At 41.0% G+C, this 26,876-nt stretch overlaps 1 protein-coding gene across 7 annotated transcripts in view; it reads left to right on the top strand.

The window, feature by feature from the left end:
* The window catches only part of tsc1b (TSC complex subunit 1b), a 36,303-nt gene extending 10,760 nt beyond the window's left edge, over window positions 1–25,543 (top strand). Inside the window, exons 2-22 of one of the 7 annotated variants that reach the window (XM_044173266.1) lie at window positions 284–453; window positions 4,442–4,586; window positions 5,004–5,158; window positions 5,261–5,334; window positions 5,437–5,615; window positions 6,593–6,711; window positions 8,702–8,867; window positions 8,973–9,097; window positions 9,884–9,977; window positions 10,581–10,688; window positions 10,892–10,957; window positions 11,838–12,480; window positions 12,996–13,058; window positions 14,448–14,491; window positions 16,055–16,221; window positions 16,882–17,064; window positions 19,169–19,279; window positions 20,755–20,877; window positions 21,573–21,760; window positions 22,079–22,252; window positions 22,888–25,543. In XM_044173266.1, coding sequence (XP_044029201.1) covers window positions 4,502–4,586; window positions 5,004–5,158; window positions 5,261–5,334; window positions 5,437–5,615; window positions 6,593–6,711; window positions 8,702–8,867; window positions 8,973–9,097; window positions 9,884–9,977; window positions 10,581–10,688; window positions 10,892–10,957; window positions 11,838–12,480; window positions 12,996–13,058; window positions 14,448–14,491; window positions 16,055–16,221; window positions 16,882–17,064; window positions 19,169–19,279; window positions 20,755–20,877; window positions 21,573–21,760; window positions 22,079–22,252; window positions 22,888–23,560 — 3,540 coding nt within the window. In that variant the 5' untranslated portion in view covers window positions 284–453; window positions 4,442–4,501 and the 3' untranslated portion in view covers window positions 23,561–25,543. The remainder of the gene's footprint in view (window positions 1–283; window positions 454–4,441; window positions 4,587–5,003; window positions 5,159–5,260; window positions 5,335–5,436; window positions 5,616–6,592; window positions 6,712–8,701; window positions 8,868–8,972; window positions 9,098–9,883; window positions 9,978–10,580; window positions 10,689–10,891; window positions 10,958–11,837; window positions 12,481–12,995; window positions 13,059–14,447; window positions 14,492–16,054; window positions 16,222–16,881; window positions 17,065–19,168; window positions 19,280–20,754; window positions 20,878–21,572; window positions 21,761–22,078; window positions 22,253–22,887) is intronic. The other 6 variants (XM_044173261.1, XM_044173262.1, XM_044173263.1 and 3 more) reach the window with 6 other exon arrangements.
* The last annotated feature ends 1,333 nt before the right edge of the window (window positions 25,544–26,876 follow it).

Below are 26,876 nucleotides of genomic sequence, written 5' to 3'. Positions count from 1 at the left end.
GTTTCATCTGAAAAACACGTTGAAAAAGATATAAATGCTGTGCCTCACTGCGACGACATTAACAAGATATAATTTTGTACGATCGATTTAGCCAACCCTTGGCTTAACGAACACCGCGATTCTATACCATTAGCGGTTGGCGTTGTAGATAACGCTTGCTTTTGGCTAGGGTAGCAATAGCATGACAACAGCGTTATAGCATTGTAGCATTTAACAAGCATCGTGTAGCACCTTCAACCAACTGGTCATCCGTTTCCGTGTCGTCCACCATGGCTTCCAACAGCGCAGTAGCTGAGCTGCTGTGCAGAGAAGGTTGGCCAGTGACCCAGCAAAGCATCGATCCAGACAGTCAAACCAAACCGCTTCGCCAGTCGGAGCTCGAACACTCTGAAATGTTCAGCGCCCCACCCCAAAAGTTCCTGTACTTTTGGGAAGCACTACCCCCCGAGTACTGTAAGTACATTTTGCTATAATACTTACATAATTTTACCTTGTAAGGTTTAGAATGCAGAACTTTTACTTGTAGTGGAGTATTTTCACAATGGGGTATTAGTACTTTTGTTTAAGTAATGTTTATTTGCCAATAAAGCACTTGAATTGAACTGAGATCGTCCAAGATGATGGACAGGTTAAGAGTGCACTTACTACACTGCGTGAACTGTATCTAAAAATTGAGTAAAATTTGTGAAATACTAGTTTGTGAAACACATTGCTGGAAAGTTAATAAACAATGAACCCATCATTTTCCTCTTTCAATGTAACTCTAATATAACCTTGTCCCTCACTCCACTCATGCTTATCACAGCTGTTTGTTGTGTTAGCGATATAGCTCGCCAGCTATAGTTTGTCAGTCAGTAGCAGATTGACGGTGCGGTGGTGGTTTGAGTCTGTTGAGTGTTGACTTCACGCTACGTTGTTACCTAGTTGGTGAGATGCAGTGCTGGAAAGTGAATAAATAATGTCAGAACCTTTTTTTCCCACCAGATACGTTGAACGTTTCCCCTGAATGTTTATAGCAGAGACTCTGTTTATCTCTTGACTCGGCCGCGGCGAACCCTGAGTTTAATGCTTGTGACCGTTACATTAACAACAAAATATTGCTACAGATGACAAGTTTTGATAAGCAAGGACTTCAGTTCATTGAAATAATGGTTCAGAATCGGAACAAAGCTGTAGCATGGATCTCATAGCAGAGTAGCATAGTAGAGAGCAGTGGTGGAATGTAACTAAGTACATTTAGTACTGTACTTTAGTACAGTTTAGAGGTACTTGTACTTTCCATGGTATTTTCTGCTAGCTCAGCAATTGGCTGATACTGAACAGTACTGATTTTTATTTAGCTATTTATTTTATTTCTAGCATTTGTTGACAATGCATATGTTAAATTATTTAACATGTTAAAGAGTATTTAACTTAAATATTCTTTAATAAAGTGATTTGTTTAAGAAAGCAGCCTTTTGCAAAGGTATATTGGTGCAAAATCGGTGCACAATCCACATAGAAAAGGTCTATTTTCATTCCAGCTCGGTCAGGCTCTAGTTTTTACAGACCAGATTTAATACTGGCAAGCAATGAAAGTGTGTTGTTGAACCGAAAACAACCAATTCCTTACAGGTTTGATGTGGTATTTCATTGATTAGTGAATGCTCCCTAGAGAAACACTGCATGTTTGTCTACTCAAACTAAAGTTTACAATGCTGCTGCTCAAATATTTGTTGATTAAACTCTCGATTAGATTAAGTTTTTAGCCATGCAAGCGACGGAGCACTAGGTATGGCAGAGATGCTCTGTTCATTGCTCTGGTCCAGACTGAAATGTCCTGATAACTATTGGATGGATTTCCAAGAACATTGGTACACACATTCATGTCCCCCTCAGGATGAATTGTAACAACTTTGGTGATCCTCTGACTTTTCATCTAGCACAATCAACGGGTCACAATTTCACTTTGTCCAATACTTTGGTTTATAACTAAATCACTAACTACTACTGACATTACAGTCAGCCTCAGCTGTACTTTGTGTTTGGTGCTAATAGGCAGATGTTAGAATGGTAAGCCACTACACTTAGATGGTGACCATGGAATAAATCTTTCCTGCTAAAGATCAGCATGTTAGCATTGTCAGTGTGAGCATGTTAGCATGCTGATGTTAGCATTTAGCTCAAAGCCTCACAGAGCTGCTAGCGTGGCTGTAGACTCTTGCTGAAAAAGTCAATGAAAAAGAAGACACCAATTCAATGTTACACACTCAAATGAGTACAAATAATATAAATCGGGGGCGGCTGTGGCATGGAGGCAGAGTGGGTCGTCCACTAATTGGAAGGTAGGCGGTTCGATCCTGGCTTCCCCCATCCCACATGACCATGTGTCCTTGGGCAAGATACCGAACACCAAATTGCTCCCGAGGACTGTGCCATCAGTGTGTGAATGTGTGTGAATGGGGTGAATGTGATGCTGAGTCACTCCAAGCACAAAATGCTTGCACATTGTTCATTTAATGTTTGGCAAAATTGAGTTGAATTTGAATGCTTCTGTTATCCTGTTACAGTCTTCAAGGTTTTTGCTATTTGTGTTCTCAAACTTTGTCCCCTGGTGACTGTAGCATCTGTCTGGATGGCATGAAGGAGCTAGCTAGTTAGCTAACCTGCAAACACTCCAGCTTCTGTGGGTTTACTTTCTCCATACATGTAACCCTCTCTCCAGTGCTTCTATTTAGCCATTAAGCTCCTTTATTTCAAAGCATGTCTCATTCATGTCATTGCACCCGTCAACTTGAACTGGTGATTCACATCGTGCTGTCCCTCAAACATTCCCTATTGAAAATATAAATATGTGGAAAGATATTGGCTGAATAATGTGTAAGAAATATTTGGGAAAAAGACGAGCTGCTTACAGCCAGAGTCTGAAATGAGGCTTTATCAAAGTAGAATGCCAATTTCTATGCTGAAAGTCATTTAAATCCCTGTATTATTATCTGTCTCATGTAGCCTACAGGCAGTCTGTTGTTGTAATGAGACAGGATGGCATTTACCTGTTTATTTAAAAGCCATGTATAAACTAGAAACCACAATAATAATACAGGGATTTAAATGACTTTCAGCATAGAAATTGGCGTTCTACCTTGATTTAGCCTCATTTCAGACTCTGGCTGTAAGACATTGTAGTGATTAATATCATTAAGGACAAATTTGTATATATATATTTGGACAAATGTTCTTTAACTCAACCAGTTACTGTTATTTTGCCTTACTTATAATTTTGAACTGACAATATATGTATTTACTCAGAAGAGTATGCCTATATTTTCACATTGGATGTTTATTTTTATTGCAAAATTGACCTTAAGTTTAATTTAATGGTTGCATTAAAAAGTCTTACATTTAACTTGCTGATACATGTAGACACCCTGGTACTCTTTCAGTACTAGAAAGGGTTATGTCTCAGCAACGTTTGCCCCACATTATATTTAACAGTAATCTTTTCTCTCAGAATACAGGCCTCCTGCCTGTACACACAGTTAAAAAGAAGTCAGCAGGCTGCAGGGCCTTTTCCTATCGTGCCCCGTTCCTCTGGAATAACCTTCCTGCTGATATCACACAGTCTGACTCTGTTGAGGCCTTTTAATCCAAATCAAAACTTAAAACTCATCTTTTCAACTTTCAATTTGTTCACGTCTTGTACCTGTTAACTTTATCCTTCCAGTGGGTCTGTCTCAGTATCACAGTATCAATGAATCTGTTAAGCCTAGTACTTATAGTCCATGTTTGCCCTTCCGATGAGAATACTGTAAGCTTTCTGAAAACTGATAATTCTGTGCTGGTGCATTGTCCGTCCTTGGACCTCTCTCTCTCTCCCCTGGCTGTCAGTGCCTCACTCCAGATGTTTTGGATCTGGCTGAATCTCCCGGAGGACCTTCATCCTCCTGGAGATTCAGCCTCTCCTCTTGTCTTTCTCTCTCCCTTGTGTGCATGTTGTTCTTGTCTCTCTCTCCCTCTGTGTGTTTTTTCCCCTTTCTCTTTCCTGGCTCTTTCCAGGTCTCCAAGGTGGAGAGGAGTTTCTTCCATTTTCTTTCCCTGTTAAAGGGTTTTTGGAGGAGTTTTCCTTTTCCGAATCGAGGCTGTATGGATAGAGGGTGTCATATGCTGTAGACATTGTAAAGACCCTTGATGCAAATTTGTGATTTGTAATATTGGGCTATGTAAATAAAATTGACATGACTTGACTTAACCAACTGTTGCAGCCATTCCTGTAAAAGTTCCCACTTGTACATTTCTCAATTTTGTACAGTGGATTAAATACTGGTTCACATGAAGAACTGTTTTGGTAAAATGTTCATCATAATGACATATTTAGAAACATCGAGAAAGAGATGTTAATTTCAACCTTCTAATCTCTGACTTTATCATAAACTTGAATACTTTTGTCTCAATTTCCTGGCAGACGGACACAGACGTAGTGGTGCTGATAACTGGAGTGCTGGTGCTGATCACTCTGCTACCCATGATCCCTCAAGCTGGGAAACAACACCTGTGGGAGTATTTCGACATCTTCGGACGCCTGGCATCTTGGAACCTTAAGAATCCCGGTAGGAGCTTCCTCTCACAAAACATGTCTGCAACATATATGTATATGTATATATGTAATATATTGATCAGAAAATATTCCTATTAATATTCTGAGAGATATTACCCCACCACTTTAAAAAAACAACTTTTTTGGCAACTTAAATATTGTATTTACTGTATTATCTAAATCTCATCTATCAAAGAGTCAACCACTCATAGACCTCTGAAAGGATGTTTGCACTCGCAGCCATCTAGGCAGTTAACTGGAGCGCAAAAATACAAATTTGGTCTAAAGGGGTGAAGTCTGGGTGGACAAAATAGGCCAAAACAAACAACAAAAAATTCGGTTTACTAATTATCCTGCTGTTTAGGCTGAATTTGTTAGTCTGGAGTTCAAGTTTGTGCTTTTCTCTGTTTGATATTTTCTACACGTTCAGGGCATGTTTCAGAGGTTTACCTAATCCACCTGCATGCCAGCGTCTATTCACTCTTCCACCGTCTCTACGGCATGTACCCGTGCAACTTCGTGTCCTACCTGCGCTCCCATTACAGCATGAAGGAGAACATGGAAACGTTTGATGAAGTAGTGAAGGTGAGGAAATTATCCCTGCTGCTGAATTGCTGTTGCTCTTCATCAGAGTTTTTGTAGCCAAATGATTACTAATATACATTTTGTGTTCAACCTTCCATTCAGCCGATGCTTGAACATGTTCGTATTCACCCAGAACTGGTGACGGGAACCAAGGACCATGAGCTTGACCCCACCAGGTAAGTCTCACACTGCTCTGCCTGGCAAAGGAACAATTCAGTGTTTAATCTTATTTTCTGCTATTGCATCTCTTTGACTAATGGTGCCATGCTTTGCTGTAGGTGGAAAAAGTATGAAATCCACGATATCGTCATCGAATGTGCCAAAGTGTCTCTAGACCCCAAGGAGGCCTCCTGTGAGGAGGGCTACGCCACCATGCCTGAGAACTTTTACCCCCCAATCCACCTGCGACCACAAGACTGCACTTCCAGCCCCTACACAGACCTCCACAGCAGCTACGGTCAGAAAACACTTCATACATATGAAACTTAGTAGAGGCCCAACAATATTGAATTTTTAAGAATGATACTGATGTCGATATTTGAGAGAAAATCCGATTATATATCTGCCTATACATTTTTTTAACAAAGACAAACATTTTATTTTTATTGAAAAACAATGTGATGGAGAAACTGTTTCTGAACTATCTTAAACATATGGCATTTCTGTACTGCAGTTTCTTGTTAACTATCGGCCAATATACACACTGTATTATATCATTGTTATTAATCACCGTATTGCCCAACCCTAACAATAATGAATTAACTATTTAAGAACATCTTTCTATCCATATGTGAAGTTAGTGGTATTATTTTACACAGTGCAAAATAAATAAAATAAATCATCCCTATAGTATTATTAACAAGAAGTACTGGCTGTGCCCATGTATTGTGCTACTTAGTATAGTAATTGGGTAAAAGTTTTCATTCTCTTAAATTGGTTTGACCACTATACTGCTCTTCTCTCTTTTTGTTTCTTTGTTTGCTTTGTCAGAAAGAATCCTTTTTGATTTCACTTTGTATTTCAATCCCAGTTATTATGATTTAAGGATGTTTTTTTTTTTAAACCTATTTTGTTTGACAACAGCACCTGTACTGACTTGTCATGATAAAGGATGTTATTGGAGACGGACAAATGATGGGCATTTTTCACCATTTTCTGACCATGTATTAAACCATTAATCAATTCATGGAAAAAAAGAAACTACAAATTAAACAATAATATAAATAATTGTTATTTGGAGCCCTAGTACAGCCCTAGACAATTATGCCTTTTTTCAGGGAGACCCTTGTATTTGTGATATTAAACATTGTATTTTTTAACTAGTTTTAAAGGACAAGCACCAACCAGTGGTGTCCAAAAAAGCAGAGGAAGACGGCAAGTTGTTAGGTGCATCCATTTGAAGATTGATCAGACTGTTTGTCTTCTTGACAACAGGAAGCTCTTCTTCGACCCCGTTCTCGACTCCACGGCAGCCGCTACCCCCGCCCCTGTCCTTGCCCCCCTTCTCAGGGACACAGTCCTCCTACCGCAGCCCACAGACCTCCAGACGGCAGGTAAGATCATCCATAATATGGTCAAAAGCTGTCAAAAACTGATCAGAGGGTAACACCATAGCACTACGTAGTTAAGCTTCTGTTTGCTGCTAGCTCTTGTACACATGGTCACATTTACACTCCATATGTCACCTGTCAAATGTAGTGATTGATTGCATTTCTCCATGACTGCCCTCCATGTTTTTTAAAGACGCGGAGAAGAAGCGAGTGGAGTCCTCAAAGTCATTAGGTTGGCAGACAGTCGGGTCAAGCTTCAGGAATTACGACACATGCCCCCCATCCTCATCCTGCCACACTCCCTACAGCTGGTTGCCATGGAGATGCCATCTCTCCCTTTCTATTATTGGGTCAGCCACAAAAGGGAGGGGTCTGGGTGTTTTTCTGCCCCCTGGGGTCTGTCTCAGGATTTGTCTCTGCTTTATACCCCCTCCGACCCAGACAGACGAAAAATCTGGAAAATATGGGAGATACCCGCCATTTTAGGAAAAACAGCATTTTTTATTGGCTCACATTTGTGTTGTTGTAGTAGTCATCAGTTATAATAATTACAGAAATAACAATAACAATGCAGTAATTTGATCCCAAAAGCAACGCTTTTCAGAGGTCCGGTCAGGGATTCAGCAAAGTGGACGATCTGTCGAAGGGACTGAAATCTGGATGTTTGACTGAATGACAGACTCCTACAAAGTCTGAGATTCCCCCAAGAAATTGTTTAGTCGAGGCTGTGAGCCACCCAGATCTTGACTCATTTTGTCTCATTTAGTTAGTAGATGCCTAAACAACAGTCACACTCATTGTTAGTATATGGCATTTGCTGTGTGAAAAGCACCTCGGCTCTTTTTTACTGAAGGTTAATGTATTATTTCAGAAAATGTGTGCACTTTTTTATTATGTTAGCAGAGGTGTTTTTTGTCTCCAGTGAGTTGGCCCATCTCCATTATAAAACAGTACGGGAAACCCTGTAACTACACCCCAATTCTGGCCCTCAACCTGCAAGGTTATTATTGTGGAATTTAAGATTTTTAGACTGTCAAGACATTCAGTAGCAGCCTTAAATACCGCAACTACCTTCCAGCTTACTGTAGATGTTTTGAAACTCATCTGTGAAATTGAATTTGAGTATCAAAACATCAGCAGTGAGGGAAGACATTTGTGGATTTGGGGTCGCTATAACAATGTGTCTTTAACTTGCAAGATTTCCAGTGTGCCACATTTCCTGAACACACCCTTTCTTAAAGGATCAGATAACCAAAATTCATCTGTGGATTGAGTAGATGTAGCAGGAGTAGTTTTGGGCGGCACCAACAAAATTCCATTTACCTCAGTTGTATTGGGGTAGAAGTTTCAGAGGTAATTATCTCATAACTTTGCTCATGCAAATAGTTCTGGTTGTATGTGCCAGACACCACTAGGAGTGATACAAATATATGCTTTTGGTTATTTGGGTGAACTGAACAAGAACACATGAATGCACACATGATTTTCACAAGTTGAGAACCACATGTGCATAAGAAGGTATACCATACAGACGCTAGATATTTTTTTGCAGAGCAGCAAGTCAGACTTAAAGGAACAGTTTGACATTTTGGGAAATATGTCTGTTCAGTTTGAAATTACAGCCAGCAGCCAGTCAGCTTAGTTTAGCATAAAGACTGGGGGAAACAGCTAGCCTAGCTAATTAAGATGTTGTATCTCATTTTATTAATCCATATTTAAAGTGTAAAAACAACAGGTTATGGTTTTACGTTGGGTGATTAGAGCTTTAGAGGTGTTGGTAGGCAGATTTTGTTACCTTTGGACAGAGCTACTCTAGCTGTTTCCACCTGTTTCCAGTCTTTATGCTAAGATAAGCGGACCTGCTGCTGGCTGTAATTTTTTGTAAAGACATCATCTTACTGCCTGCAAGAAAGAGAAAACGGGTCTTTCCCAAAATGTCGAACTATTCCTCGATGTGTAATAATTGTGCTGTTTGGTCTCTATTTCTCTGCAGAACTCCACCTGTGAACTCAACTCTTCCTGTGGGGGGAAGGACCCGCTGTGGAGCCCCTCCTCGTTGTGTGGCATGGCCACGCCCCCTTCCTCCAGGGGCATTTCGCCCAACTTGGAGCTCTCCCACAGTGCCTCACACCTTCCCAGCCGCTTCCACTGCACATCAGGTCAACACTTGCATGATTACAATAGATTTCAACTCTGCTGTCAGTGTTTTTTTTTACGTTTTAACGGAGTGATCTTTTCTTTTCTGCTGATTGTTTTGACCACAGCAGGAGGGAAAGGAACGCCTGCCTCCAGCACTCCAGCCACCTCTTCCCCACCTCCCACCCTATCAGATGACTTCCCCATAATCTCCTTACCAGCCAACACAGTCCAGTCCAGTCCACCAAGAAAGGTATGCTCTCTCCCCTCCATTTTAAAAATGTGTCCTTAGAACACTCCTTGTTTCCAAATTTCCCTTTGTCAGTGAGTTTATGATGGGAAGTTGTCTGTTTGTGGATTTACTTTCATTAAAAGATAAAAATAAAGACACACTTTTTAAATTATTTTTTCAGCATGACATAATTGCAAAAGGCCAATGGGTAGATTGTGATTATTCATGCCCAGTGTGCTGTTTTTCTGAATTTCACGATAGCTTAATTGTTCAGGATCCTGGTCCTCCTATGTTGCTTAATTAGGAACATCCAAACAAATATGCCAGCCAATTCAAACTATGTAACTTCTATCATCTTGAAAACTCATTTCTTTGACAGCAGGAGGCAAATTGATTTATCAAATGGTTTAAGTCTGTAATTTTACACCCAGAAGTAAATCAACAGTTGAAATCCTTATAGTCATGTTATTAGTTCTCAGCAGGAGTCTGATTTTGTTTGGCTTCTTGTCTCATAAATGTCCTTTATTCTGGTATATAAACGTTAAAAGCTTAATGGACTTTACCTGTATCTGTCAGTCATCCAAGGATTGTGAACTGTTGTATTGGTTTTCATAAAAAACAGTGACTCACACTTAGATTCAAATAGGTAAAGAATAAGAGTCTCAGCCAGCCCTGCATGTCTGTAATGCCACATTACAACGTGAAGAACATGTAGATGTTCTCAGAAACAGGAAGACCTGGAGCAAACCACTGATTTCCAAAATGAATTCATGAAGTTATAAAACAGTTAACTGTGTGACTTTCCAGGATCGTCGACAAGGAGAAAGCAGTAAGCCGGCGCTGGTGAGACAGGAACCAGTCAAAGATACAGAGAAGAGCACAGAAGTAGCCACCAACAGAGGTTAGTCAGGATGAGTCTCATTACTGTGATTCATCATCATTAAAAAACATAAAGGTCGTCACAGGTTCTGAATTTCGGATCAGGTCCGAATTGAACCCGTAGAAAACCACGGTTCATTTTCAATCCAGAGAGAACGCCAACACTGGCAGCAGCATGATGAGCCACCCATTAACTCACAGCCGTGGTTAAAAAGCGCAGTAATTCATGTCATTTTTACTGCACTTCACAGCTCACGCTCTCTGTCTGCCTCAAAAACACATTTTACTCCTGTGATGATGATTATGATGTACCACGTGATCAGAGCTGACGCTTTGATCCACTCAGGTGTTTAACATACAGACAGACAGAGCTGAGACCTGCTGCAGTACAACAGGACTGGGTTCAATTAGACTGAAAGTCATTTCAACGTCCGACCTCTATGTGTGATGCCAAATGTTAAATAATCTGGATAGCCTTAATTTTAATGATGTGCAAACTTCTCACCGTCTTTCCCAAAAATAACAATATCCAAGGTGTATTTGTAGTTTGGATGTTTTGGCTTTCTGGAGTTGTTATTTTTCTGACATCATACCCACAGTTGTGATGCACACATTTCCTCATCAGATGCAGGAGCTGCAGAGAACATCTCTATGACTTTGACAGAGCTGTCGGTCTTCATGAAGAAACAGGAGCTGGAGCTCCAGCTGAGAACAGAGAAAGAAAGGGAAGAGGGTAAGTATCGACTTGGTATAGATCATAGAACCAGATCCGGTCGGTATGTGATTCAGCATGGAAAACACAGGTCACATTGTGGGTATCTTCTTCAAGAAAAATAATCCACCAAACACAAATTATGCTGTGCATAATGAGGCGGAAAGTCACAGAAAGACAAAATAAAACCCCCTGAAATTATATTTTGATTTCTCTTTTAACAGGTGGAGAACCACAAAAAAGTAGGAGTGAAACTGCTTTGGTCTGTTCTCAAACAACTTGGCTAACAAGTGTGTTACACTCTTGAATGCTTGTGTGGCAAAGGAAGGCGTGCATGTGTATGATTGTGGGGTTTTTTTGTGTGGGTTTTAACAGCCAAACCTGCTTATCCAGAACATGTTACTTGTTTTTATAATGAAGATAGCAGATAATTAATACATACAACATAGAACATTACTAGCGTTAATTACAACTATGCAGACACTGGAAAAACACAACACATTAGCATCAAATAAAAAAGGAAAGGGAAGAAAAAAAGGGTTGTGGGATCTGTACAAATTAATTTGTTAGCTGACTTCAAACCATACAAATATTTGCCACAACATAAGGCTTGCATCTATCCTTGGAACCAGTTTTATAGAGACCATACATTTTCTTGTGATTACCAACGTATTAAAATGCTACATGCTTCATAGCCGAGTCAGTCAGTACAGTATTATGTTTTGACTGAAGCAAAAAGTTTTGAATTGGATCACATCTTTAAATATGTGGATTCATTCATCCTGTTAAACTAAATGAGCCTGAGCTCATGGACTTTGACTAAATATTCAGGATGCTAACACATCCCTATTTATATCCCTGTGTGTTATTGGTTTGAATCCCACTTGAGCCACTTGTACTAAAAATAAATGCACCTACAGTACTGTGAACCTCTTTGGATAAAAGCATCTGTCAAACAGCGCAAGCTCTGCCGCTAAAGATAGCCGCTTAGACTTAAACATTTCCACTCTCTTTGGGGAAAAAAAACAAGCCCCGAGTTTTTCTGTGTGGGACAGCAGATACTTGCCACTTGCTGTGACTGCAGTAATATTTAAGCGCAGGCATTGACATTCAGAACATAAATGCAGGTTTAACGCCACCATAATCCTCCACATGTTGTTTCTGCTGCAGCTGCCATCACAGAGGAGCTGCTGAAGATCACTGAGGATAAGCAGGAGCTGTCAGGCCTGAGGGGCTTCGACTCCCCTTTCTATCACACCACTGAGACTCTGACTGGCTGTCAGGCACAAGACAAGACCCTCTCCAACACCCAGCAAGGAGGCCCCGTCCGGGACACCCACCATGTTGTATCGACGCCAGACAAAGCGGAGAACACTGCGAGTACCAGTGGTGTCGGGAGTGAAAGAGGTGGAGGAGGAGGAACAGGAGGAGACAGCAGGAGTTCAGGCCTCGAGCAGTCCTGGTCCTTCCAGTCAGGTTTCACCCCCATCGATCACCACCTGCACCGGAGCCCCTCTGCCCCGGACGACGAGGTTGGCAAGTTTGGGATGTTCTCCCCGAGCCCATGCAGCAAGACCCCGGCCTCGGTGCCCTATGAGTTGTTTTTCGACCTGGCTCTGCCCAGAGCGGCCTCGCTCTTCGTGGGCCAGAAGACGTCGGAGGCAGTGCACAAGGCAGCGATGGAGAGGCTGTCGCAGTGGGAGGAGGGGTTGGAGGACGGTGAGGAGGAAGGGGTAGTGTCTGCTTCACCACTGGAGGTGCTGGATCGCCTTGTTCAGCAGGGGAGCGACACCCATGATAAAGTGCTCAAGAGGTAAGGGGCTAGCTTCAAATCTGCACAGACTTATATTCAAGGTTTTCTGGCTTTTATTATTATCATCATTATTATTATTTATTAAGGGATTACTTTCACGCCCATTTCCTCCAATTTGACTTTAGCACCCTTTTTTTTTTAGCCTTCCTTCATCAAAATTCATCCAGTCCTCATCAAATCACACACACATGCATATCATAGTTGGTTTGTTCATATGCCGTACAGTTTTCCAAAATTATGCTAGGTGTGGCCTGTTTGACACAAACAGCCTTAAATGCCTCTTAACCATTTTGTGTGCAACCACTTCACATGACAGGTAATGTATTTAAAAATATTGATTGCATTTCAGCCGTAGGTTGCACCATTACAACATAATGAATAGGATTGTGCGGCCGTGGAGGAGGTATTTACTCTCTGAGTGCTCTCTAGTTCTTTCAGTGTGTTGTCAGTAAAACTCATGTTGATCATACTGAGGAAACTCAGGAGTGTGTTTTGATGTGCTGTTCACTGTGCAGAGCCTGCCCGAGTTGTTTCCAGTCTATTACTGCAGCCGAAAGGAAACACCCAGTTGAAAACAAGTATGACATTGTTCGGAATCCGCCGCCACCCCCTTTCTTTCTCCACACATATACACACAGACACACACACACACACACACACACAGACAGTGAGCCAGTCCTCCAAGCCAATAATACAGCAGCAGAGACAGTGTCAGAAAAGTTAGCACCGGGCGCAGAACTATCTGGCTTCATTAATTCAGTCGCCGATCAGCACCACATTTAACGGTCTGATGGAGGGAATAAAATCAGCCGAAACAGACCAAAGTGTGGCTGAGACAAATAACCAATAAGGCCATTTATTACGATATGGTCACTTGTAGGGGAATATGGACAACATATATGTGACGATTACTATAACAGCATTATCTCTATTGATACACCTACTGAAGTAAATATCATAAAAAAAATGTTCATCCCTCTCAGTTGTTTTGGGGTGTTTCAAGACAACAAAATCCTATATGTTTCAAAAGCATCATTATTTTGAAGTATTTAAAGAAATAGCGAAATGCGCTTTTTTTGCTTTTTTGTCAAGAGTTAAATGAGAAGGTCGATACAACTCTAAAGCTAGAGTCAGGAGACTGTTAGCTTAGCTTAGCATGAAAAAGCTAGCCTGGTTCTGTCCAAAGGTAAAATAAAAAAAGTCTGACATTCTGGAGTCTCTGCTGGTTGCCTGGCAACCTCACGGTGACGACAAGACTTTGGTTCCGGCCAAGAAATAGGTCGAGCCCCCTCTTAAAACCGCAACGTATCGTTTTTACAATTTGGTTTTTGTACAAATTAAACAAATGGGATATAATGTATTAATTTGTTTGCTGGTAAGCGAATTTTGTTACCTATGGACAGAGCTAGTCTAGCTGTTTCCCCCTTTATGCTAAGCTAAGCTAACAGTCTCCTCGTTATGTGTATTTTGTATTTACTGTACATACATGACATTGTAACACACGAAACTATGGTGACCGTATCACCATAGTTTCGTGTGTCTTAACCTGTGCTTTCTACACCTTTCAGCCAAGTTGTCTCTTGATGTAGTATAGTTCAGTCTGTGCTGTCTATGGCTGACCTCAGTAACTGCAGTGCTTCTTTCTGAATGTCTTGCTGTAGTGGTGGTAAACAGGGAAAACCTGGTTTGAGATATAATTTATGTTTTAGATTATAACTAACATCAATGAAACGGGGATGATGCGTTAATACACAAAATGTTAAAATCTTTTTTCCCATTTCCACCAGAAACTGTTGCATTTCTGAAACACTTATTTAAAAGTTAATGGCACTGCTTCTGTTTTCTCCTCTGAAAATAATCATATCATTACCACCCCGACTGACATTAATAACTTAAGAGCAGCTTGAGAGAAAAACACCCCAGAGAGATTATTCTTCTAAAATGTTTTTCATACTCTCCTTTTACAGATTACCTTTGCCAAGTAAGTCAGCTGACTGGACGCACTTTGGAGGTAAAACACTCACACCACAACACTGTCGTACACTGATAAAAGAAGCTGTTATAAAGACTGCAGATGGAGTATTACTTAGGCATGACTAGTGATTTGTCACGAGCTCTGAGACACGAACAGCATGTTAAAATGTTAGACAGGGAATTTGTTCAACTGAGGTTTATCAAAACATACAAAGTTCCCACAGTCATGCAGAACCTGATCAACTCGGAAATCCGAAAGTTGGCCATTTAGAGATTTCTTCACCCTTTATTTACCTCCCTGTATGCACTCAGGAATCTAATTTTCTCCAGCTGCAGTTCACAACAACACAACAACACAAATAAAAACACTGTGTTTTTGTTAAAACTCTCTGCCAACTTGTAATTACAACTCTGGAATTGAATCATCTCCCCTGGTTGACTGATAGGAGTCATGTAATTTCGATTGCACGTAAAACAAAACTCCACTCAGCGCTTGTGGCTGACTGAAGTAAACTCTCTGGAGGACGGTTAAGGTCTTGGATCAAATTCTCAAGAATTTTTCTCTAAATGTTCTTTGTATGCTCTTCTCCCCTTCGAACGTCTTAACAAGCGAAGCTCTGTTATGTTGGCCAATTGTAGGGGTTGAAGAGTACTACATTTTTCACATTTTAAATATCTTAATAATGTGATTAACTGGGTAAAGAGTTGTTACCATCAGGTCACTGGTTCAAATCAAAAGACAGCTGATAAAATCTTGTCAGGTGAATGTGGATCAATAATTCTGTCGACCTTAAATAACTACCATCCAGATGGATCCAGCAGTGGAGCTGCCTAGTATCCAACAGACGGCTGTGCTCGTTGCTTCTACCAAGGAGTTTGCCTGTTCGGCTGGGCCATGAGTCCAGGATAAATTGATTAGTTTTAGGTCCAGATCCAGGAATTCTTTAAAATGATTTATTTAAACTGAGAAGGAAGCAGGAATCCAGCACACTGCAGGTCACTTGTTCTCACTTAATTTGACTGCAGCATTTTTGTAGGGCTGTGTATTGTTGCAAATGTTTCTTTTACAGATACCAAACAATAGTTATTTCAATACCTTAGGATTCATTTAAAACCTTTTTTTCGTTTAATAGTAGAAGCAAAAGTTCTCAAAAGTTTCATGTCTAAAGACCAGCAGCTGAACTTTGCCTCAATAAAATAGTCTAAAATTGTCGGTATTTTAATTTACATCAGGGACTATCTGATCAAAGAATAAATACACAAGATTATGAATCTGACTAGATGTTCAGTTGCCAACTTTCTGTACTTGACCATTTTCGATATTTGGTGCTAAAGTCACATTTTGGTCAGTAACAACAAAGTAGGTTGAGGTTCGATGCCCAACGGAGGTCTATGCTCTTTTGAAATTTTTGTGTTGTTTCTAGTTTCTTGTCAGTGAGGGTGACTGATCGGTAAATGTTCCTTTTGTAAAGTTAAAAAACGCATAACCTGTGCTATAATGGTGTTCCACACTTAATAATAATTAAGCTCATTTCTAGTAGTATGTATGTGTCAGGAGTGTGACCGTGTTAATACGTTATTATTACCGTGGCCTCCCCAGGCTCAGCTCCGCTAGACGAGCTTCACACGCTGCGCAGCCAGCTGCTCCTGCTGCACAACCAGCTGCTGTACGAGCGCTACAAGAGGGAGCAGCACGCCGTCCGCAACCGACGCCTCCTCCGACGCATCATCAACGCCACTGCACTGGAGGAGCAGAACAACGCTATGGCGAGTTTGCATGTGCTCATTATCACAGATTAGCCCTGTTTAAGCACTTTTAAGTGCTAGAACCAAAAACAGTATTTGAAAAAGTAACAAAAGCGCAGTGTAGATTTGTTTACTGAGATGCAGCACCACAGGACAGTTTACTGGAGGCTCACAGGTTTGATCCCTCAACAACCAGCATGCCCTGTTTGCATTTTGAACACAATGAGAGGAGAAAACACATCTAAATTCTTCAGAGATATCCACTGATCCCTGAGACATTTGTGGCATTTCATAACTCCAGCTGTCAAATCAGTGGAGTATCATCTGCGGCACGTAACAGAGAAAATGTAACTGAAGTTGTTTTGTTTGCAGCTGAGATTGACCCAGACAGATCGGTTTTCAACAAGTGATGGTTATAAAGAAGCTGCTTTGTCTCCAGGATGTAAACAAAGAGGTGGAACACTGACACATTCATGCAGCAGTCAGCTGAAAAAAATCAATTTTCTGCAAATCTTTAGAAAATGATGCACAGTGAGAAAAATGTCTGTGAGACAAAAAATGGCACAAACTGTTGCAAGCTACCTTAAAACATCTATTCTTTCTTAGGAGACATTTAGAAACTCCTGTGGACTTTGTACTCATCTTGTGCGGCTGTGTGCGTTTTTGTGTGCATCTGTGCAGAAGGACCAGCTGAACCTGCAGAGTGTGGACATCGTGTCTCTGAGGGAGAGTCTGCAGGTGGAGCAGCAGCGGTACAGGCAGCTGTGGGACGACCGGGAGACGGTGGTGACCAGGCTGCACAGTCAGATCAGACAGCTGCAGCAGGGACGAGACGATTACTACACCAAGAACCAGGAGCTCCAGGTGCGCACGCATGCACACACACACACACACACACACACACATTCACACTGATTGAGAGATACACAGAGATTCATATACAGCTACACAAAGGTATGCATCACTGTATATGTTTTATACAAATACAATACAATGATAATAATACAGTACACATATATTTGTCCACTGTAGTCAACTCAACTCAACTCAACTTTATTTATAAAGCACTTTCAACACCACAAGTGGAACCAAAGTGCTGTACACAAAATATAAAAAATAAACAGAAAACAAGCATATGACATACACACCTACAAAGCATTGTCAAAAGCTAAAGAAAACAAATAAGTTTTAAGCGCACTCTGAAAAACACCCAATGAAGGACAAGTTTTTAGAGACAGAGGAAGGTCATTCCATAGCCTAGGAGCTGCAACAGAAAACGCCCGATCACCTTTACATTTTAGACGCATACGTGGAACCACAAGAAGCAACTGATCATTTGAGCGCAGAGATCTGCTGGATTGACAGCGGCTGATTAAATCAGTAACATACTGAGGGGCTAGACCATGCAGAGACTTAAAAACGTACAACAGCGCTTTGTATTGAATTCTGTATCGTATGGGTAACCAATGTAGTTTAATTAAAACCGGAGTAATGTGTTCTCTCTTCTTAGTACCCGTTAAAAGTCTAGCAGCTGAGTTCTGAACAAGCTGCAAATGGGAGAGAGAAGCCTGACTCACACCCAAATACAATACATTACAATAATCCAAACGTGAAGACACAAAGGCATGAACAACCTTCTCCATATCATTAAAAGTAAGAATAGATTTCAATTTAAATATTGATCTAAGATGGAAGAAACTATTCTTAACAACAGCATTGATTTGCTGCTCAAATTTGAGCTCAGAGTCAAAAATGACACAAAGGTTCCTCACGCTAGACAGTTTTTTCCCAGGAAACAACCCCAGGCAGACCCCAAATAAAATGATCTCAGTCTTATCCTCATTTAATTGGAGAAAGTTATTTGCAAGCCAGCACTTAACTTCTGCCAAACATGCATGAAGAGACTGAATGGCACTTTTATGCCCATGTTTCAGTGGTACATACATTTGAGAATCATCTGCATAAAGATGATACTGAATCCCGAATTTCTCAAAAATAGAACCTAGAGGGAGCATATAAAGGGAAAATAAAATTGGTCCCAGTATTGAGCCCTGTGGAATCCCACACACAAGGGGGGCAATGGAAGAAAAATAATCCCCTAAGCTGACTGAAAAAGTCCTATTCTTTAAATAGGAAGAGAACCATTTTAGGGCTAAGCCCTGAATACCAACCTGATCCCTAAGACGATCAATGAGAATGTTATGATCAACTGTATCAAATGCCGCTGTAAGATCTAACCAGAGCAAGACAACACAGTTACCAGAATCAACACCTCGAAGGATATCATTAGACACCCTCAAAAGAGCCGATTCTGTACTATGACCAACTCTAAAACCTGACTGGAATCTATCGCAGATGTTATTCCTAATTAAAAAGTTAAGCTGTGCGTGCACAATTTTTTCTAGTATTTTTGAAATAAAAGGCAATTTTGAAATCGGACGAAAACTACTCATGTCAAATGGATCTAAGCTGGGTTTTTTTAAAAGGGGCTGAATAACCGCATGCTTAAAACTAACCGGAACAACACCAATTGACAAACTAATATTTATAATAGACAGAATACTTGGGCCAATTGAGTCAAGTACCTGCTTAAACAGAGAAGAAGGAATCACATCACCAGGAGACCTGGTGGGCTTCATATTAGCAGTTATATCCTTAAGCTGCTGCAACGAAACAGGCATAAAACTGGTCAAATGGTACTGAGGGGCAACAGAAACAATAAAATCATTACCAACAGATGAAATTAGAGATCTAATTCCATCAACCTTACCAATAAAAAAGTTTAAAAACTCTTCACACAGTTCAGCAGAAGGAATGAGTGCAGGAGTAGCAGTAGGATGAAGAACAGCATTTACAGTAGAGAAAAGTACTCTAGAATTATTACAGTTTCTGGAGATGATGACAGAGAAATAAATAGTCACCTTTATAAGATATAATATACCTCTTTTGGTTCTGTTTTGTGTCTCAGAGCAAGCTGCAGGAGTGTCAGAAAAGGATGGACGAACTGGAGGCGGAGCTTCAGAGGGCCAACAACAAAGTCTGCCACACTGGTCACCTCCTCAACCAGATGACTATCAAGGTAAAGGAATACCTGAGCCATGGTCTGTTTTTTTTTATTTATTTTTTTTTTTATAAATAACTTTAGTCTTTATTGCCTTTTTATACATACACAAAAAGATAACATCGAAACATACAACTCCAAAGAGGAGGTTACAGTTTACAACTAGTAATGCAGTTTACAGTACTATTTGCTTATTAAATCTTTTATACAATAATTTACATTATTGTCAATAAAATTAGAGAATAAGTAATTTTTTCCATCACGAATATTTCCTGTACTATATTTAACTGTTTATGTCTGGGTGCGTCTGGCAATTATATTTGTATAGCACCTTTCAAAAACAGAGGCAATCCAAAGTACTTTACCTGGCAGTGATGGGCTTAATCAGAATTGTGCGAAGTCCTTTGGCAAGGGCTTGAATGTAACGGACGTTCATTTATATGTAAAAGTCCTGCACTCCCAAGTTTTATATTAACAGCCATCAGTCAAACTTGCAGCTGATATTTCCTGTGCAGTATGACTTTTTAAAATCAAGTCCTGCCAAAAAGAAGGATGTCTTCTATATTTTTATCTTTCCATGTCTGGGCAGGGATTCAATTCCAGATAAGGAGATTTGAACACGTCTCTGCTAACATACCCATTTGGGCCCTATTTACACAGCATTTTGCTACTAACGACTGCTTTATGTTAAATCAGCAAGATTGTTGAGTCGTTGCCCTTCAGGCTAACCCAGTGTAAAATTTAATTTCAAATTTTAACTCCTGCTTTTCTAAATGGAAGAACTGGGCAGGACAGCGAGCAGGCTGGCGGACAGTTGGGTCAGACTCGGAGAGTTACAACAGCACATTCCCCCGTCCTCGTCCTGCCACCTCTCTGTAGACTGCAGACTGTCCCAGGGCTCAGTTGCCTTGGCGATGTTGTCTCTCCCTCTCTATTTTTGGGTCAGCGACACAGGGGGTCTGGGTGTTTTTCTGCCTCCTGGGGTTTGTCTGAGGTCTGTTTCCCTCCTCTGACCCAGACTAAACCAAAATCCTGACAAACAAAGAGCTGTTGATTCAGGAAACGGGCATTTCAAATCAGACTGCATCCACACAGTTGACTAACAGTCCTTAGTTATGATATTTAGACAGAATAAATAGACGGTATGGTTTTCTATCCTGGGCCTGCGGAGTGATTTCTTAAGATTATTTCCATAGAATGCCTGCAAAGCATAACATTTCTCTTTTAAGTTGACCACAAAGTGAACTTCTGTCTTAAAGTAGCATTTGTTTCGGACAGAAGTTGCTCCTTAGAGTGATGTGTTTACCGAAATATTTGCACGGCTCATTTGCTGCAGCTTGTTGAAGCTTCGATGGATTCAGCAAGATCAATAATGGCTAATTCTGTCGTGCTTATTGTTGATGTATTTCCAGACATTACTGGACAGGTTTGATTTGTAGCGTAATTGTTTGTTTTGCCCTCCATCGTCATTGTTTGTCTCGTGTGTCCTTCAGCTGAGCAACAGTGAGAGCACCCAGCAGCAGATGAGCTTCCTGAACAAGCAGCTGCTGCTCCTCGGGGAGGCACATAAGCTGTCCATGCAGGAGTTACATCACGCAGGCGCCGATAATACAAAGGTATGGTGGAAGGAAGTGTGTGTGTGTGTGTGTGTGTGTGTGAGAGAGAGAGACAGATGCAGAGGACTGCAGAGACGACGTACTGAGGTGAAAAAAGGGACGCTAATTGGGTTTGTTGGGCGTCAAACTGTCCCTCGAAAGTGTGTCATGTTTTCATCATCTGTCTAGATATGTCATGGTCATAGTTATCCAAAGTATGAAGATAGACTTCAGTGTAGCTGTCTGCTACAGTGCAATTATTCTGCAGGCTTTATCCAATTTGCTTCATGTACTGTGAATCTCCAACTGCCTTTCTTAAGGGAGAAGGTACCAAATTATCTGCTTGATGACGACCCTGTTAGCTGACTGTTAAGTTGCTGACAGCGTAGCTCGTAATTTTAATGCTGATCAGCAGTTGACACTCAAGTTTTGGATGTACAGAGCGTCACTGAATGCACCACAAGACGCTTTTTTTTGTAGACCTCTGAGTTAAACTACATTCACAAGTACTGTAGATAATGGAAGAAAATAGCATTGACTGTAAATAGAAAAATAGTATCAGTCATCATAGAACTACCATGAAAAGAACAAGCTGTTCCCACATGGCTGAAATTGTTATAATAACGCTCCACAGTCCTTCTCCTTTTTCACTCTCTCATACATTTCTTGTTCCTTCCTGCGCTTTGTGCCTCTGTGGACAATGACCCACCATCCAGGAGGCCCAGATGCTGCAGGTTTCTTATGGGAAAGAGGTGGAGACACTGAGGCAGAACCTGCTGGTTCAGGGTCAAAAACTGGAGGCAGCGCAGCAGAGAGTTGCCGAGCTGGAGACGCACCTCTCCAAGAAGGAACACCTCATCGTCGAGCAGAAGAAGTTCCTCGAGGATGTAAAATGTCAAGCGAAGTGAGTATGAACCTCCAAGTCCTCAAAATACGCTTGGATAGGAAAAAAGAAACACTTACACCAGCATCTAAATCAGCAGGACATGAATCAGTTGTCTTAGAAGATCAGACATCACAAAATTTTGTTTGTATCGATAGAGCCATGTACAAGGTCAGTCACCTGTTTCTGTGCCTCTGTGCAATTAGTGTTTCTTTCTTTGTATCTGTCACATCTTATGTCTTCTCTCTGCATTTTTTTCCCCATTACTCTATTTCAATTGTTCTCATGTTCACTTTCCCACTTTTTCCTTGTCGCTGTCTCGTGTCTCTCTCTTTGCAGGGCGGAGCTGCAGGCCTCAGACAGCAGATATCAGGCTCAGAGGAGAATCACTCAGCTGCTGCAGACTGAACTCCTGCAGCTCTACAGCAGAGTGGAGATGGAGGCTCCTGCCAGTACCGCCACCAGTTCGCCACCAGGCGGCAGAGCTGACCCACACACTCATGCTAACTCCAGGTCAGGCTCAGAGCACTCTTTTTATTTTTATTTTTTTAGCATCTACTTATGTTGGTTGCATACTGTATGTCTATAAGTTGCGAGCAATTCACCCAAAGAGATGTATGATTGTTTAAATTTTGCTACTTTTTAGATGCCTCAAGATTTAAAACTATCTGCTATTACTGTATGTAATAAAGATCAGGGAAGAGTCAGAAAAGGATATATCTTTTGGAGATCATTTGGAGTCCAGTAGACATTATGAATTTTGTTTTTGTCTTATTGGCACTTAATACTTCTACTTTTCTTTTGTTTTTACATTATACAATATGAATGATAGCAGTCCCGTCAGCAAATTGCTTCAGATGTCACAACTGCTATTTTTAATGAGGTGCACTAAACCTCTTCGGTTTTTCACAGAGAAGATAATAGAAATGCAGAATGCAGCTGGTGCCATGTTCAGGTGTCTAATAAGCGCCAATTTTGCTAATAAGTGACACCTGATAAACCAAAGCCCTGGCAGTTACTGTATGAATAAATGTGATAATACATGTGTTTATGTAAATGGTACTGGTATTGTATTAATAATGGTACTCGCATAAATACTTTGCATCATCTGATCTATCAAAACATTCCTTGGTACTTGTTCTCCACAGTGTCATGGTGCCAGATGGACCAAGTAAAACTCACACCAGTGAGGAGGCGGACAGTAGGCCACCACACGACTCCCCCCTCGGCAACGGCTGCACTTTATCGTCAGGGCAACCAAAGGCGAGCAACTCTTCCAAGACAACAGCCAACGGCAGCCAGGACCTGGCCCCGCCCCTGCTGGTAGAGCCCTCCCTGTCCTGTCCCCACACTAACCCGCTCGCACCCCAGCCCCCCTCTGACGCGCCGCTCACCGTGGGCTCCTACCCCAGCGCCAAGAGCTTCCTGGGCATGAGGGCGCGCGAGCTGTTCCGCAACAAGAGCGAGAGCCAGTGTGACGAGGAGCAGCCGCCGCCACGCCTGGCCGGCCTTGCCCACGGCCTGAAGACTGAGCTGTGCGTGGAGCCGCCCTGCCCGGGTTATATTGCCCCCGTCGCCCTTGCACCTTCCCCCATCCCGACTCCGCCCACCGCCCCAGCCCCTGCCCCCACCATTCCTCTCACTGTGCCCACCAAGGAGCCCCCCTCTGAGCCCAAGCAGCGGGCCTCCAGCCAGGAAAGCCCCCGCAGGAAGGTAGGCGCAGGGCCAGGTGGAGGGCGAGGGCAGGCAGGGTCTGGGCGCCCCCGGCAGCAGCAGCTTAAGATCATGGACTACAATGAAACACATCACGAGCACAGTTAGAGACACAGAACTGAGCCGGGACGCAGGGCGGAGATGGAGAGCCTGAAGTTTAACGATGGACAAGAGCTACAAATCAGCGAAAAAGTACCATGTCAGCAACTCTTTGGAATTCAGTGTTATATGTTCCATTCCTCTGAGTGGACAACAGGATTTCCCCCAATGTTTTTCTACTTTTTTTTTTCTTTTTTCTTTTTTATACTGATTCATTCCCCTGAAGAATTTTGACAAAGTTATGGGGGTACAAAGTCGATGTGTTGTTAGCAGTGGAGATGCTACACTTATGAATTCGGTTGTGAGACAAAGATGCTCAAAGATATGCCGACAGGATGTGGTCGAAGTTATCAATAAGTTACATGTGACTCTGTGAGTCTGATGTTTTTAAAGGGTCAGTTCACCCAAACTACAAATATGTACATTTTCACACTTGGCTAGTTTTGCTTTAATTACTCCAAATTTTGAGAAATGTCTCTGAGATGTATGCCAATATAGTGGAAGTGAATGCAATTTTGTGGTGCTCACAGTATTGAAAGATTAAATTTAATACATATATATAATTTTTTTTTTTTTTTTTTAAATTCAGCAGCAACTTGCCTTCTGACACAGTTTCACAGTTACTTTGGATAATCCACAGACCTTTCTGAGAACAATTTTCATTGGAACTACTCTCTACTGAAGAAATGGTCCCTTTGAAAATAGTTCAGAGGTCATCTTTTAGATTTAAAAAGACATTTTTAAATGCTGTGAGCACCACAAATGAAGTTCCTTTCACCTCCATTGTGTTGGCTGTGGAGACAGGAATCTCAAAACTTGGATAAATAAAACCTAAACTATCTGCTCTAGTCGATACCACTGGAGCTAAGTGAGAAAATGTTTTTTTTGTAATTTAGGTGTACTGACCCTTTAGAATGTAAACACTACCACTTCTAATCAAATCAGATATTAAAAAGCAGCAGAAGAGCAAGAGATGTTACATTTGTCATAATCGTCTGTTAGGTGTGCTTTGGCATTGACCCTGGACCGAAATATGGTTTTGATATCAGAGTACATGTTGAGCGAGTGTTACATCAGAGCGGTTGAGTTGATCAGTACATAGAGATGTTTGGTTTGTTCTGGGGAAACCTTGGAGGGTGACTTTATCGTTGCTGGACTGAATTGGAAAACTAACATTTCCTTACTCCATTGAGTTTTTGTCCAATATAAGTCAGAAGGAGAATGTGTTTTGTTTGCGAGTATGTGAGCGTGTAGGTGATGCAGTCATGTTGGTTCTCGTATTTCAGCAAAAATGCAATTAGGAAAGTGTATGAAATTTAGAAACTGATGAAATTTTATGCATTTTTATGAATCCCACATTCTATCGTACCTTTTATTTTTTATTTATTCAGCCATGAAGGGTACTCACAAGTACATATCCTAAATCTGAATCAGATCGGGCAAGTGACACAAGCCCAAGCTATAAAAAAATCATCTTTTTTTCTGTTCAAGATGACCAACTGAAAATTTTGAACTGCCATGCAAACATTTGTGTTCAGGCTGAATACAAAGATCTCTTAACTGAAGTGTTGTTTCTCATGTTGCGTGTACATTCAGCTGGTACAGCGTGGGAAACAAAACCAAAAACATTGTGTCCAATCAGGTTCCCTTCGGCAGGTCTGATAAACATAGAATTACCTCGTTTCTTCTAAGTATTAGAAGTAAACTCCGGTTTTGAAAGTCGTCTAAATCCTGTTGTCCACTGGGAACTCCTGCTGTCACTTCCTTTTGCCTCGCTATCTAAAGCATGTTCAACAATCCACTTTAAATGCCAACCGTAGTAACTACAGCAAACCAAGACAGAAGGTACAATCAGCACAAACTGAAGAAACCAGGACTCTTGACCAGAGCTGGAGAATCTGTGAGAAAATGGCAAAAAAAGGAAGTTCTTAAAGCAGTGGCTTGTGTTTAACTGTGAACAATAAAGATCGTCTTCAATGTTTTGCACTACAATTCTGAGTTGTGCTTTTTTTTTGCTGCTGAATGTAAGCCCCTCCATTTGGTTGGTACCCCCGTGGAAATCTAGCATCAAGGTGTTTTGTCCTTATGGCCAATGAAGGTTGAGTGTTTTTTGTTTTTTTATTTTGGACTGATGTTCGGCCATCCTCCTAAACTGTGTTGTTGGTTTACAACTCGATAGACAACAGATGAACAGAGAATTAATAATTTTCTTTTAATTTTAATAATTGATTTAGTCATTTTTCTCTGCATGGGCTCAGAGGGAATTCATGCACTTATTTGCACATATTTTTTGGCATATTAAGGGTTAAAACATGTTCATCTTTCTCAAACTAAGGTATCAAAAAAAGTATTGTTTTGATATCTGTACTGAAACTCAGACATCATATAGGCATTGATATAAAATAAATTCAAATGATACCCTACCCTACCTATAACACAAAACTAACAATTACAAAAATCCTGACAGTCAACACCACTAAATGCTGCCTGCTACTCACGTTACTGCTACTATTAGTAGTATACTGTATAGTTGTAATGTAAAAAATACTTGACACAATGACACAAGTGCAGTTACGCCAACATGTTAACCTGCATAAAAATTGTAGAATTAGTTTCTGAGGTATTGCTTTAGTGAAGCAGTTGTTAAAAGAATAGTTCAACATTTTAAGAATGATTTGCTTTGTTGCCAAGAGTTAGCTAACGCTACACGAGAACACTGTTATGTCTGTCCGTTAAATAAGAAGCTACACCATAGACTGTATAAAACAGCTACACCCAGAGGCCCACTAGCTAGCTTAGTTTAGCATTAAGACTGGAAACAGCTAGCCTAGCCCTGTCCACCTACCAGCTACCTAAAGCTCAGTAATTAACACGTTACATCGCGTTTTTTTAATCCGCGTAGTTGAACTAAATTAAGCTAAAGCTGTCTCCTGGCTCATAGCTTCGTATTTAATGGACAGCTAACTCGGCGACAAAGCCAATACGCTCCCCCCCAAAATGTCGAAGTCTTCCTTCAGTACGTTAGAGGTGAGTGTGAGACAGTGAGCCTGAAATGCAAATGTTCTCAAAGCCAACATTTCGGTTTAGCTAAACCAAAGATAGCAAAGGAGCCAGTATCTGCAGGCACCAACAATTTTCAGTCAAATCAATACCAAGATTTAAAAAAACACCAACCTGTGAACTCAGAATTTACATGCATGAAAGCTGTATTTAATATATATATATATTTTTTTTTTTATCAGTGTCATTGAGGACTGGATAACAGCTAATCTTCTCAGTGTGTGTGCTGGCTTTGTTGAGGGTTTTACAGGTGTGTCTGAATAGA

The sequence above is a fragment of the Siniperca chuatsi genome, linkage group LG18 (genome assembly GCF_020085105.1).
Source record: "Siniperca chuatsi isolate FFG_IHB_CAS linkage group LG18, ASM2008510v1, whole genome shotgun sequence".
In the NCBI taxonomy this organism is placed as follows: Eukaryota; Metazoa; Chordata; class Actinopteri; order Centrarchiformes; family Sinipercidae; genus Siniperca; species Siniperca chuatsi.
Note: the sequence above shows the minus strand (reverse complement) of the source record. Positions and strands in the feature narration are given on the sequence as shown.